Raw genomic sequence first — 15,002 nt, 5'->3', positions numbered from 1 at the left:
TCTGTCCCAAAAATAAATAAACGTTGAAAAAAAAAAAAATTAAAAAAAAAAAAAAAAAAAGAACAAAGCGGTGGAAGCATCTTTGTAATCTTAGTACTTTGTGTAGTGCCTGACACATAGGTGTACTAAAAAAAATTTTTTTTAAAGAGCCTCCCAGACTCCTTTCTTTTCACTTTTCAATCCATTCTGTACTCAACACCAGATTGGTCTAATGAAAATACTTGCTGAGGTGCCTGGGTGGCTCAGTTGGTTAAATGTCCGACTTTGGCTCAGATCATAATCTTCACAGCTCGTGGGTTCAAGCCCTGCGTCAGGCTCTGTACTGACAGCCCAGAGCCTGAAGCCTTCTTTGGATTCTGTGTCCCTCTCTCATTCTGCTCCCCCCACCCCCCACCCCCCTGCTCATGCTCTCTCTCTCTCTCTCTCTCTCTCTCTCAAGAATAAACATTAAAAGATTCTTTTCAAAAAAGAAAATACTTGTTATTATCTAAGTATCTCAATTGGCTGAAGGACAAAGAACAAGCTACTTATCCTATTTTCCAAAGCCCACCAAGAATGGAATCCTGCCAATAACTATGGTTGTAAGATTAGCAGATCTTCCCCCAGTCAAGCCTTCAGATGAGATCACAGCCCAGGCCAACAGCTTGACTACTACATAGAGAGACCCTGAAAGAGAGGTGTCTGGCTAATCCATGCCAGATTCCTGACCCACAGAAACCACGAGCTAATAAAAGTTTTGTTGTTTTAAGCTGCTAAGCTTTGGTTGGGGTAATTTGTTACACAGCAATAGATAATACACTCTCCATGTCACCTTCTTGGGGCCACTCTTGTATATTGTCATGTACTATTGAAGTTGTCAGTATTCTGTCAGGAATGAACTCAGTGCAACACATTCAGTTGAGTATCTAGAAGTATCTATGTGATGGCAGATTGACTGAATACTCATTGAGCGCCTTGACATAGAAGGAACATTCATAGATTGAAGAGCTCTTCCTATCTTAGTTTAAATGCAGTGCTGTTTCCTGGGAGCTGGCCCTTGTGAAAGACCGTGTACCCATGCTGGTTCTACCTCTTACTTTTGGCAAGTCATTTGAATCTCTCTGAACTGGGGTCCTCATCCCCAAATGAGGGGCCAATTGAAATGCACTCTGAAGTCCCTTTCCATGGACATTCTAGGATTGGAAGGCGGTCGCTAAGCGTCAGATTGAGAAAGTGACTTAGAGACCATGGAAAGAACAGGCAACTTCCTAGTTGGGCACAGTAAAGGGTTAGGTCCACGAGCCCCTCTACTTGCTCTACTTCCGTAAGAAAGTCTTTTTGTATTTCTTTGATGCACTGACTTCACAATTACATAAAGACCTGTATCTGGTTATTTTTATGCTCCAATGATTTAGTAAAAGTGAGAATTAGAAATCCAGATCCTCTGACTTCTGGCTTGTTGCTTTTTCCTCCAAAATCAGAATCCGCATTCCCTTTATTCCTCAGTCTGTTTGTTTCTAGGTTACAATTTCACTTCATGCAGCTATGATGCCATGAACTTGGAAAACAAATAAATACCATGAAGCCTTCAGAGCCCTGGAAGTTTGGAAAACAGAGTTGGCCTGAGTGCTAGGGAAGACCCATTTCCTGAGCAAGGAGAGGGAAGGAGACGGTCCTTCTGCATTACCTTTTTTTTTTTTTTTTAATGTTTATTTATTTTTGCAAAAGAGAGAGCACGAGAGCTTGTGCACACGCACATGAGTGCACAAGTAGGAGAAGGGCAGAGAAGGGGGGGGAGATAGAGGATCCAAAGCAGGCTCTTCACTGAGAGTGGAGAGCAGGATGCAGGGCTCAAACTCACATACCAGGAGATCATGACCTGAGCCGGAGTCAGATGCTTCACTGACTGAGCCACCCTGGCACCGCACTCCTGCATTATCTTATGCTTCAAACTGAGATGACCCCCATACCTCGATGGTGTATAGGCGGGGTGGGGTGACTCATTTGTCTACATATGAAGAGGAGTTCTGAAAAAAGCCCTGAGATCAAAATATGGCCGTTGGGAGCTGTCCCCCTGGGGCCATGGAAAGGGGAGACTCCAGAGGTCTGACTTGTAGCTGTCCTCATCTGCTCCACAAGTGTCTGTCGCACGGGTCCAGGGGAAGTCTCTTTCCTTACTCCCTCCCTTTCAAGTACCTAATAGCTCCTCACTCTCCAGTGAAGCTCGCACCAAACACGCCCCGGGCACAGAACTGTCGGTGCCTCAACCTACTTCTCCAGTTTTCTCTCATGTACTGTGTGTTCCAGCCAATTTGTACTCCTCTGTTCCCCGAACACATCCTGTACTTTTCATCCAGATGCCTTTGTTCCTGTAGCTCATTCCACTTGCAATGCACCTTCTCCCTCTGTCGAAACTCCATCGAATCTTCAGGACTCACTTCCAATGCTACCCCCTGCCCCCCCAGAGTGGCTTCTGATGCTCCAAAGAGGATGTGAACTCTGTCACTGTTATCCATACTTGGTAATCATGTAGGAATATGCCCTTGTTGCCCTTCTGCATTATAAACCCCTTAAAGACAGGAACTAATAAACCTTCATTGAATTTTATAAATTTAATGTTTCATTCTACTTGGCACTCTCAGACCTGCGGGCAGTGGTGTTTTGGAACTGATGTCAGAGGGGGATTTTTCTAAATAAATAAGGGTCAGCTCATGGGGATGGGAGATGGTATTTGAGCATATTGTTGGCTTCAAACATGAAAAGATTAATACCTTAAAGTGCTTTAAATGGGTGGCTAACATGTAAAATTAAGACCAGTTAACAAAACTTATCTCCTTTTGCCATCCAGATATTAAAAACATCCACAACTTATTTTTATGCAGAATTTCCTGCTGCTAAGTATCAGCTCTAGCCATCTAGGTGAATAATCAAGTGTCATTTCTAATAAGTCAGCGGTTCCTGTCAAGAGTTGTGACCAATTAGAACTCACCCCGATGAGGAGGTGGCTGCTGGTGTTGCCAAGCAACAGCCAAGCTGGGAGGCACATTTAGATGCTCGGTTAGATTTAACCAGTGGCAAGTCAGAGTGACATTATGATTCTGGCAAAGGAAAGCCAAATTATAGCCCAGGATGGGGTACCCGTGATGAGGAGTGTGTTTTCTTTTAAATGCAAATGGAAAAGGAACATTTTAACCAGAATTTAAGCAGTCCATCATTATACTGATTTTAATTAGGAGATTAGGTGTCAGTGGAATACAACTGTGTTGAAAGATAATGGTCTCTTGCTGCTAGATAAATACCCAGACATTCTGCAAAATGGGCAACTGGTCAGGCAGGGACAATGTCTTTTTGGACTCTGAAGTATTTATTGCCACAGCCACACTTGGTTATAATGACTTTCATTTTTATTGTTTGAAAAGATTAAGAAATAAAAGCAAACATTAAAAATAGACTGCTGCAGGCTCATGCAGCCGAGAGAAAGCTGCTTGCTGCAACATTACTGGAAGCCTGGGTCCTGTCCTAGAAGCCCTCATGCATGATCATTCGGAAAGTGTACGGTGAAAATTTAAAGGCCAAACTAAACCATGATGAAGACTGTAATTCTGTGAAGCCTTTTGCACTGAAATGATCGTAGCTATGCATTTACTCATAAGCTGGCTGTATCAACTTAAATTTTTTAAAATTGTAGTCATTCTGGAGTAATATGTCTTCTCCAAGGCAGGAAAGGCCTGGAGGGAATAATAACCACATCTGCCTCTGCCTTTAAGATTCATACATTATTGACTGTGCCTTCCTGACAGGAAACATCTGGATGAAAGTGAAAAATTAGGCAGAGAGCTGGATTCTTGGCGACTGTGAGAGATACCAGCCTTCCCTGTCGGTCTGGCTTTTCTTTAACTGAGTCCCTATCCACAGAGATATGATTGGTTCATTTAGTGTTGAGTGACACGCCCGGCCTGGCTCAGGCTGTCATGTCTGAAGCTTCCAGCTCTCCTGTATCTGCTCAGTCACCATCAGCTTAGTTTTGTGGGTGAATGAGGCAATAACCATCACTTCTACAGTGCTTTGAGGACTGAGAAGACACAAGCCACCACATTGGGTTGGATCCGTGGTCCAACCAATTTGGAGCCACTTAAAAATGTCCGCCCTTCATGGATTCTACCACAAAAGTCACAGCACCCCGTGGCCTCATTTCTCTCAGTAGCTGACTTTGATGTTAACGACCCATGCTTTCACCTACTAAAAACTTAACTGAAACTTAAGCCCGGAACAAGATTAAACGGATTTCTTCACTGCAGATCTCTCCCAACCTGTTAATATGTTAAGGTAGATAGCAAATCGCTCAGAAGATGGTTTGCAGTATTTTCCGGAATTGTATGACCACGGGTCCTGTCAAACCCCTTTCCTCAGTAGTAATTCATAGCTTGAAAGTTCATTGTCATAGAAGTATAGTTTTGATGCTTTTCTCTTAAATGTCTTATTTTGTATTTTCTTGGTTACACTGAAAGCTAGCTGCCACTTTTGTGTTGACTTACACAATCTTAGAAGAATGTTAGAAACTTATTCTAATTGATGTGATATTTCTAAAATCAGAAGAGCTTAGAGGAATATACAAATGTGTAGATTTCATGGTGTGCTCCCTCTTTCAGATGAATTATAAAATTCAAAAATAAGATTAGTGCTAACCTCGGTCCCCAGGGAATCCCCCTTATTTATATTTTTCCCTCAGAGGAGAATTAATTTAGCCCCAGTTTTGTTTCTTAAAATTAAATCTATTTACTTCCTGACCCCTAATAAAGTTTTACACAACCCCAGGGTTACTCATTAATAGTCTTTGGTAAAGAATCTAGCACAAGACTCTAAAAATCTCAATAAATCTACTGGTTGCCCTTTTTAAAAACTTAATCTTTTAGGGGACAGGGTGAAAACTCTGGCAGGTCAGCTGGGCAAAATGTTCTCTAATAAAAAAAAAAATCCGTTGTTTCCTCAGCAGTGCTCAGCAGTCCTGTAACTTAAACCTCAATAGCTTGGCTGTCACTGGACTATGATTTCGGTGGCCTTTTTTTTCTGGAATCAGAGATGCAGCAACTACATTTTCACCAGTTCTGCATCTTTCTGTGTTACCCCTAGCCTTAAGCCAAAACCCAATCTTCTTTTAAGTAAAAATATGGCTTCATGATATAATGCTGATTCTAAAATAACTTTCAAGCGTTGCTGACCCATGCTGCCTAATATGCACACAGATAAGGACGGTGCCATCTAGAGCCTTTGAATATTAATGACACTTCCAGACACAGGTAGTAAAGGACTCAGACCACCAAGGTGCTAAAGGAAAAAAGCCTCAGAATTCCAAGGGAAAGCAAATCTTTATTTCAAGAATAAATTCTGAAGTTTGATAATAAAAGTCCCCAAGCTACTTACAAATTCAGAAAGGAATGGAGATATTGATATTTCAAAGCTATTTCAGGGAAAACGGACTCAGATGCCCATAAGCCGAGTGGAGAGCAGGCTCGGGTCTGTTGTCCGAGCCTCTCTTATTGTCTCTGCCCCTCCACCCCATGTCTTTCTGGGCCTCATTCTCCTCTCTGTGTCTTTGTGGCCTGTTTTCTCTGTTTCTGCATGTATATGCTCGTGACTCCAAAGAGAAAGCCAATGATTTGCCTCCTCCCCTTATTTAATTTTTCCTTGATAAAACTATTTCCTTTTATTTTTCTTTTATCTTAGTCTCAACATATATCCTTCAATAGAAAGCTTCGTGACTCTTTGATTATTCATTCATCCATCCATTCATTCATCCAGCAAATCATTATTGAGTGCCTGTTCTGTGCCTAGTGCAATGCAGTTAGCAATAAAGAAAAGAGAAGTAAAGTAAATGGACTGTTCACTGGCAATAGCACTACAGAGAAAAATAAACAAAGCAGGGAAGGGCATAGAGAGTTCTGGGGCCCAGCTCCTGCAAGTCTGGGGAAGCCCTGAGTCTGAGATGGTCAGGCAAGGGACCAAGAGGAAGACTCACACCAGTGCTTTCCACTCTGACTCTTATCAGAATTGTGCCAGGGAACTTGTAAAACATACAGGTTCTCAGTCACCCTTAGACATTCGCATTCTGTAGGTCCTAGGGTGGCTAGAGTTATGTATTTTTTAAAAATGTTTATTTATTTATTTTGAGAGAGCGGGAAGGAGAGCGAGGTAGGGGCAGAGAGAGAGAGAGAGGGAGAGAGAGAAGCCAAGCAGGCTCCGTGCCGCCAGCACAGAGCCCGTCACAGGGCTGGGACTCCAGAACCGTGAGATCATGACCTGAGCCTAAACCAAGAGTCGGACGCCTAACTGAGCCACCAAGGCGCCCCTAGAATTAAGTATTTTAACAAGGATCCTAGGTGATTCTGGTGCAGCCCTTGGTCACACAGGTTTGAGGACCAGTGACATAGAGAGCAAAGGCCAGTGGGAGGTTAAGGTCCAAAGAATGCATCCAGAAACTTAGAGGGTCACTTATGCGGGGTAGGAGGCGGTCAGGGGCACTAAAGTCTGGTACCCTGCCCTCCTCCCCCACCCCTCCGCCCATCTTCCACAGGATAAAAGACCACCCCCTTGTCATACCCTCCATCCTGTCTACAACCCGGTGTAGAGTGATGCTCCACGCTCAGAGCCCCAAATCTTGCTCTTTGGATTCCAAAGGAAGCTCCCTTAGAAATTAGGAAAACTCTTTTCTCTCCCAAGACTGTTTAACTTCCAAGACCCCTGTCCCAATAGGACTCGAGAAAGCCTGATCTGCTGTTCAAGACTGAGCACCGACCTCCTTGTTCTGGAAGGCACCCTCTTCCTCCTTCGGGAGCAGCACGCACCATTGACTCAGTGCAGGAAAGAAAATCACAGGGCATGTGATTTAATGTTTGAAAATATTATCTTTGTCACATATTTTTTCATCCTGGTGTTCCTTTCTATTTCAGCAGTGCTGAACACCTCTGGCTGCTCCTTGCTCCTTGCTTCTTGCCATGCATTTCCCTTCCACTTTCTCCTGGACTCGCAGGCTTTTCTTCCCGAGGCTTACTTGTAGGTGTCTCCTCCGCCCTGCACTTAGATATGGTTCTCCCCACCACCCTCTTCTCTTCCTAGGTAGACTGCATGCACTCTGGGGGGTGAGCTTGCCCATGTCTGGGTTTTTGAGGACCATCTTTCCTGCCGTTCTCTCCTGAGCTCCAGATCTGCAGTCAACTACTTGCTGATGCATCTATTTAGATGCCCCACCCCCCACCAAGAACCTTAAATTCGTCCGGTCTAAATGCTCCAGAGGTGGGGAGAAGGAGGTCTACTGCTGCCACTGGAATGGCATCCTTTCTAATGGAAACCCAAGAACTTAAAGTATATTAAGTGGAAAGAAGATTTTCAATAGAGTTAAGTTTACTGGGAGTGTATGTTAAGTAATGGGGTAGAATTGAGGCAAACCCCAGGGAATCCAGTCTGTGACGTTTCTTCCCCCACCTGGGGGGGACCTGGGTGGCTCAGCTGGCTAAGCATCCAACCCTTGATCTCGGCTCACATCGTGATCTCACGGTTTGTGAGTTCAAGCCCCGTGTCTGGGTTCTGCACTGACAGCAGTGAGCCTGCTTGGGATTCTGTTTCTCCCTAGCTCTGCCCCTCCCCAACTCGTGCTCTTGTGTGTTCACGCACGCTCTCTCTCTCTCTCTCAAAATAGACTTAAAAAAAAAAAAAAAGAAATTTCTTCCTCTCCCCCTCTTCTCCCACCTCCAGCTCCCTCTGCCTCCCTCCCTGTCATTTATGACCTCCCTCCTTCCCCTAGGTACCTCAGTGCAGTAAAACACTTGGAGGAACTCTATTTTCTGCACCTAATTCAGGTTCTGAGAATTTGATTTCTGAACCAGGAGGAGAAAATGCTTTGGATCCCAGGAGCATGGAGGTTGTTTGGGAAATGACATCATATCCATTTCTGGAGTATACTCTATAAGGTGCTAAAGAAATCTAGACCTTGAAAAAAGATTCGGATTTATTTTTTTTTCCCCAAAGAAACATAGCTTAAATCTGTCAAGAAAACTTTTTTCCCTTTCTTGAAGCTTCCTTTAAAGACAAAATCTGGTATCCTTCCTCATTTTCTTTTTAACAAATGATGAAATTCCACATCCAAATCACCTGCCAAGTCACCTTTTCCTAAAATAAAGAAGTGTGCTGCCACACGTTTGAGCTAGTGATGTCCACCCATGATTTACCTACTTCTCGTTCCTTCCTCTACTATTGGTTAACTCAGTACTTTACTGGCTACATGTAATAAAGGTGACTCTCCCTCCACCTGTTTGGGTGGTCAAAACACTGCTTTGCAAATTTTATTTATTTTTATTAAAAAGTTTTTTTTTTTTAAACTTTTTTTGTTTTTGAGACACAGAGCACGAACAGGAGAGGGGGAGAGAGAGAGGGAGACACAGAATCCGAAGCAAGCTCGAGGCTGTCAGCACAGAGCCCGATGCCGGGCACGGGGCTCGAACCCACGAACTGTGAGATCATGCCCTGAGCTGATGCTTAATCGACTTAACCAACGCTTAATCGACTGAGCCACTCAGGCACCCCAGCTGTGCAAGTTTTGAAGGAGCAGGCCCTTTCTCCAAACAGATCCTCACCTGAGTCTCAGTCTCTAACACAGCGAAGTGTGGAGCAGGGCCCGTTGCTTCAGCTGAGGGGAGACCTCCCCTCCCTGTGTTTCCTTTCGGGGAACTTCCACGAGGGGGTGGCTCCCAGCGCTGGCTTCACATCGGAATCACCCCGGGAGTTGCAAAGCCTCAGACCCAGACTGCATTCCAAGCCAGGCCAATTGAATCAGAATGTCTAGACGTGGGACCCAGACACCAATGGTTTTCGAAGCTCCCAGGTGATTCCCATGTGCCCACGCGGCTGAGGAGGGCGGTGTCTCCTGCTCTCCACACCCTCCCTTATCAGACTGGGAGCTGGGAGGAAGGGACTGAGCGTGAATGGGCAGCCGTCGGAATCTGGCTCCGTTCTCCCGTGTGCTTTTCTGCCCTCCTGCCGGTAAGGCTGCAGCGTCCCCTTCCGGGTGAACTCCTGGCAGGCCCACGTGACCAGATGGCAGAGCTACGTTTCTCAAAGGGCATACCGGTAAGAAAGGAGAAATTTGTATTTCCTCCGTGTGAAATGTGTTTCCACATCTCAGCTGGTTCCAAACTTAGGCAGAAAACACAGAAGTGTTGCTCCTGAGCCCCCTAGGTTTCCAACATAGCCCCCACATGCTCCCCTTTCCCCTGCCCTCCAGATAGCCCCTGGGACAGTCCCACGGAGCCTTAGAACAGTGTTCAAAAATCACACATAGGGTAGAGGAGCCAGGCAGAGAGGTTAAGCGTATTCAGGAGCTGGATTAGGATGTTGGCTCTGACTTACAAGCTGTGTGACATGCTCACAAAACTTCATCTCTCTGTGCCTCAGTTTCCTTATCTGTCAAATGAGGGTGCTCATAATCGTATTTACGCCAAAGGGACGTGGTAAAGATTAAGCGTGTTAATATAAATGGGAAGCTCTCAGAGTGGTGCTGGCACAGACAAAAGCTTGGTGGGCTTTAGCTGGTGCTCTATGAGCTCAGCTCACCCTCTGCCCTCAAATACCAAAGGCTGTGTGGAAACACAAAACCTCACTGAACATGGGCAGGACCACTGGTTTCTGAGCGAGTTAAATTGGATGGGATTAATTGTGAAGTATGGGACCTCTCCTCTTCCTGGGGGCGGGGCTTTAGAAGATTTCTAGGAATCAATCAGGACTGTACGGATGAGCATCTCGTGATTAAGAGCGGCTTTCACTTATTGAACTGAAGACAGGCGACTCTGAGCCCAGGTTTTCTGGAACAGCTAGACATGGTGGATGAGTCTGGAAGGACGCTTGCTTTGGAGTTGCCCGGGCACTTGGGACTCTGATTGAGGCATTCCCTGAGTGCTTCACATCAGAAGGGTTCAAGTGCACAGTCCCGAGTTCTTAGAAAATTCAGAGCAGACACCGAAGCCGCACCAGCAATTGAGAGGCCATCAGTGAAGATCAAGTGTGACAGAACTTTGCCAAGAGGCAGGACAGACAGCCCGAAGAAAAGGGCGGGTCTGTGGGTGGGGGAAAGAGGGAGCCCAGAGTTTGAGAGCTGGTAGCTGGTGGATGCCCCCTGGTCCACTGACTTGGCCCCCAAGGTTAACCTGGGCATGCCTGCGTACCTAGAGTTCACTCCTCCCCAGTGATCGGCGGCCACCTCTTCCCTATTTCTGACTGGACTCACAGCTCACCTGTGTTTCAACCTGTTCTCTGGTTCCTTGCTGTGTAAGAGGTGTTTCACCGTTCAGATGCATCCGCATCACCTGGGAGTTTATTAGAAATGCAGAATCTCAGACCTGCTGAGTCAGAATCTGCATTTTAACAAGATCCCCAGGTGATCTATCTGACCTGGAAGCATGCGAGGGCACTCCTCCGGTTTTCTCCTGGGCGCCCCCAAATGCCTGGGGCTTGGGACTTCACAGGAGTGCCTGTAGACTCACAATTGCTTCACAGCAATTGGAGATGTGGGAGGCTGGAGAAATGGAAGACGCTCGGATACATGCCCTGCAGCATAGGAGGCCCCAGTGGGCAGGGCATTTTAATGGACCTTCTGGACAAGTCATGTGGTGTGAACCAGCGCTCCATCACCATTTGGAGAGAAGAAACCTCTTTCGGGGAGGGGATGGGGTGAGTCTGCTTTTCCCGCGTCTTACCTCATTGAGCTTCTCAGGACTGAAAGCAGAAGTCAGGACACTTCTGACCTCTTCCCATCTTTTGTCACGTAAAAACAGGACGCTGTCCAATACGGGTTTGGACTCCAAGCCAGACACCTGAGGACAACAAGCAGAAGATTAGGACACAAGGGAGCCAAAGACCCCTTGGTGGCAACACAAGTCTATTGTAAACACTTGGGTTAAAGTCCACCAGTGACCAACAAATCAGGAGATTTCTCTTGCAAGGACGCAGAGGAAGCATGCGAAGCCTCATGGATAACGATGCAAAGGTTCATGGCTGAAGGTCTGGAGGCTGCAGACGGGTGGGCTCTGTCACAATGTGGTCACTACTGTACAAACGACTCAGCAACTTCTACGTGTTGTGCATTCCCCTGCCGAGTGAGGGTTCCCCTAGGACCCTACAGAAGGCTTCTCAGAGATGGGCTAGTCTTTCCTGGGGTTGAGTTTCACGTCTGAACTTTGTGGTGAGGGGTTTTGTGTGGCTGGATTGGTCAGGCTGGGCTGGGAGTTGACGGACTCCTGTCTCTGGGTCTTTGGTGATGTGTATGTAGAGCGAGAGAGAACGTGGGGAGCGTGGGGGGAGGGAAAGGGAAAACAGAATCTTTCAGAGGCATGTCCCAATGGAGCCGCTTCTAAGAGAACACCTGTCATGTTTCCGAGTTCTATTCATTCATCCATTCATTTTTTTTTTTCACTCAGCAAACATTCGTTGTGTCTAATGTGCAAGGAGTTGGCTACTCAGTGTTGAATAAAGAAGACATTGTGGGGCGCTTGGGTGGCTCAGTTGCTTAAGCGTCTGACTTTGGCTCAGGTCATGATCTCGCGGTTCGTGGGTTCGAGCCCCACATCGGGTTCTGTGCTGACAGCTCAGAGCCTGGAGCCTGTTTTAGGTGCTATGTCTCCCCCTCTCTCTGCCCGTCCTCTACTCATGCTCTGTCTCCCTCTCCTTCTCTCTCTCTCTCTTTCTCTCTCAAAAATAAACATTGAAAAAAAAAGATATCGCACTGACCCTCTTGGAGTTGATAGTCTATTCGGGATGCAGACAGTAAGCCTCTGAACTAACAAATATGCATGTCATGAAAAAGAAGTAGGGCAAGGCTAGAAAATGATAGGTGCCTGACTGGCTAGGAGGGCTTCTCAGTGGAGGAGATATTCAAGCTGAGTCTGAAAGCATGCAAAACACGAGGTCTCCTCACTCTTCTTCCCAGGCCGATCTGTTCCATTTTGAAATCAGCTACTCCTACCCAAGTCATCAAAACTGGGGTCCCTGCAGCTGGTCAGAGTGCACCCAGACCCAGGGCTGTGGGGTACAGGAAGGCAGGGGGATTGGAAGACCTAGTACTCTTTGGAACAATGTGTGAGGGACAGTTTTTGCTATTTCTTTTCACTGTTTTGTAGTTGAAATATGAAGCCAGCCATCATAATTCAAAAGCCTCGTAAAAGCTCGTGTTTAGAGGAAAATTATAATTTTCTGATAAAATATGAACATTCAAAATAAGCTATAAAACATAACTGCAAAGTATCCAGGAGGGGATTTAATTATATATTAGAACAAAGTTGCTGAGATACTTCTCTGCAGAGAAATGCCTCTCTCTGTTTAGAATGAAACTCTAGGAGTACCATGGCCATTCTACAGAATTATTACCTTCATGGAATTTGGGGAACATAATTCATTTGTTTGGGTTCTGGAGTCAAAGAAGGAAAATTTACATATTGGCAAACACCCAGTCCTGGGCCATGTCACATGAAATAAAGCATCTCATTCCAAGGAGAGCTGGGTGGTTTCTAGGGTTTGATGAAACAGAATAAATTAGAGATAAGAGCAATGGTTGATTGGATTTTGCATCTATCCTTCAGACCCAAGGAATGGATCCCTGAGATTTTTTTTTTTTAATCTTGCATCTAGAGGACAAATCTGGTGTTCTGTGCAACTTGTCCATGTTGTCCTCAGATATGTCCCTCGTCAGCTTGCCTGCCAGTGCTCTCCTCTTGGCCCAGAACTGCCATTAGAATTCTCCATTTTGTGATGGAAAATTTCAGGGCCTTGGTTAGAGTAATGTTTTGGTTTCTAGAGATGATGCTGTAATAGGGAGAGCAGCCGATTGGTCATTTCAGGAGAGCCGTGGGATGGTGAGGGGACAGTCTGACAGATTTTGGAACAGGTAGTTGGAAACAGAAGACTTGGAAGATCAGAGAGTGTGCTTAGGATGCACTGAAAAACTACTTATCAAATACGTATTATGTGGAAGAGGAAATTTAGGTGGTTTTTGGTGACCTTGAGAGGTGGAGGTGGGCTCCATACTGGAAGTGATGGGGGAAATTCCAGCTCACTTTCTAAAGGAGCACTTCTGAACAGTCAGAAGTCAGAATTATTCCAAGATAAAATAACCTGCTTTGAGCGATGAGCCCCCATTGCTGGTGACCATAATCCATTTTTTAGAAATTCTGCACAAGAGGCTTGAGTGTCAAGGGGCGATTGGTCTAAACGATGCTTAAGAATTGTTCCAACCCTGAGGCTTCATCTCCAGGGGGCCCCTGCAGGCTGTTTTTTGATTTTTAGTTTGCCTACACACACACACACACACACACACACACACACACACACACACACACACACTTTTCAATTGTGGCAAAATACACATAATGTAAAACTTACCGTTGTAACCATTTTTAAGCACACAGTTCTGTAGCATTAAGTACATTCACACAGTGCAACCATCTCTGCTCTCTGTCCACAGAATGCTTTTCATCTTACACAACGGATGTTCTGTGCCTATTAAACACTAACTCCCCTCCCCTGCTCCAGCCTGGTCTCCACGTAATAATTGACTTGATTGACTGAGTGATGCCTTGAAAGCTCCGTACAGAGAGCTCGCCCCCAAAGGAATGAGGTACGGGACTGGTAAGTCTGATGGGGCAGGACTATGGAGATAGGAAGGGAACACAAGACTCAGGAAGAAAAATCCAGAGATCTAGGGCTGTCTACCCAGCCCTGTGTCCTGAGTCTCAGTGAAGCACCTCCACTCACTCTCCAGCCTGGCGTTGCCAGACTGCAGGCAATAACCAGCCATGAAGTCAACATAGTGGATGGCAACCAGCATTTTAAAAAAGAAAAGCTAAGAGACACAAGGAATATAACACAGTAGAACATACAGAGGAGCATTTCACAAAGTAAGGATAAGCATTTTGTTGTTTTCAAGATAGGTGTGTGTGTGTGTGTGTGTGTGTGTGTGTGTGAGAGAGAGAGAGAGAGTCTAGAGAGAGAGAGAGAGAGAGAGAGAGAGAATGTGGTTTTGTGTATTTTGTGTTATGATGTGAAAATATGTTTTTACTGTAGGCCACAGTCAAACAAGTTCGAAAAGCCTACTTAGCCTACTAAACCCCAAACTGGGAGTCATCCCCTCCCACCCCCGCCAACTAAAGTCCTGTTGGTCACAGCGTTAGCAAGCGCTAACATTTATCGAGCTCCTACTATGTGCCAAGCGCTATGCTAGCATTGAGACTATCAAGACAAAGAATGGAATCCTTGCCCTCAGAGGAGCTCACAGTTGACTTGCAGGGTGGGAATGGGGTGGTTTACAACCAATATTGCTGATCTTACAGCTAACAAAGTGCTTTTCACACCACTTCATTAATCTTGGGAGCGGTTCTCCAGGAATGAGGAAACACTGCCCTGCCAGGCAGTGACGGATCAGTAGCGGCCTCGTGGCTCCCCTGCTAAGTTTCCCTCCGACAGCTGAATGTGTTTGTCTTTTCAGTTAAGATCTCTTAAAAGAGAGTGTAGCTTCTTATTAGACCAGCTGAGCATAAACTTGAAAACTTTGAAGAATCCCATCACCCGGAGGACCAAGTTATGAAAGAAAACCAACATCTCGGCATTCTGTGTTCACATGTGTTCACCATTTATTGGGTGATCAGTGTGGGCCAAACCAGTGCCTCTCAACTGGCCTGATAGAGCCACATGAGAACCACCCACTCTTCCCAGAAGGCTGCAAAATGCCCGCGGTGCATTTGCCATAACTGAGGATGCATGTCATTATGCAAAAAGTGTAAAAGAATATGAAGCCGTAGCCAAAAAAAAAAAAAAAAAAAAAAGTTGTGTCCTGGAACATGCGAGAACATTGACTTAAGGTCCGTACGATCTCTATGATGCCTTGGCAAGGCAGACAACAGTTCTCCAGCAGCCACCCAGAGCTGCCGGTAACAGGTGAACAGGATATGGTTATAAATCACTGGTCATGATGCTCATCCTGCCAACCT

At 45.6% G+C, this 15,002-nt stretch overlaps 1 protein-coding gene and 1 long non-coding RNA gene across 2 annotated transcripts in view; one reads left to right on the top strand and one right to left on the bottom strand.

Annotated features, from left to right (window-relative positions):
- The window catches only part of TBXAS1 (thromboxane A synthase 1), a 156,745-nt gene that overhangs the window by 63,003 nt on the left and 78,740 nt on the right, over positions 1–15,002 (bottom strand). Inside the window, exon 5 of the mRNA XM_045495859.1 lies at positions 10,722–10,838. Coding sequence (XP_045351815.1) covers positions 10,722–10,838 — 117 coding nt within the window. The remainder of the gene's footprint in view (positions 1–10,721; positions 10,839–15,002) is intronic.
- The window catches only part of LOC123606954, a 90,318-nt gene that overhangs the window by 57,891 nt on the left and 17,425 nt on the right, over positions 1–15,002 (top strand). The window lies entirely within an intron of this gene.

This window comes from Leopardus geoffroyi, chromosome A2, assembly GCF_018350155.1.
Source record: "Leopardus geoffroyi isolate Oge1 chromosome A2, O.geoffroyi_Oge1_pat1.0, whole genome shotgun sequence".
Classification (NCBI taxonomy): Eukaryota; Metazoa; Chordata; class Mammalia; order Carnivora; family Felidae; genus Leopardus; species Leopardus geoffroyi.
The sequence above is the reverse complement of the archived record's forward strand: the minus strand, read 5'-3'. Positions and strand labels throughout refer to the sequence as shown.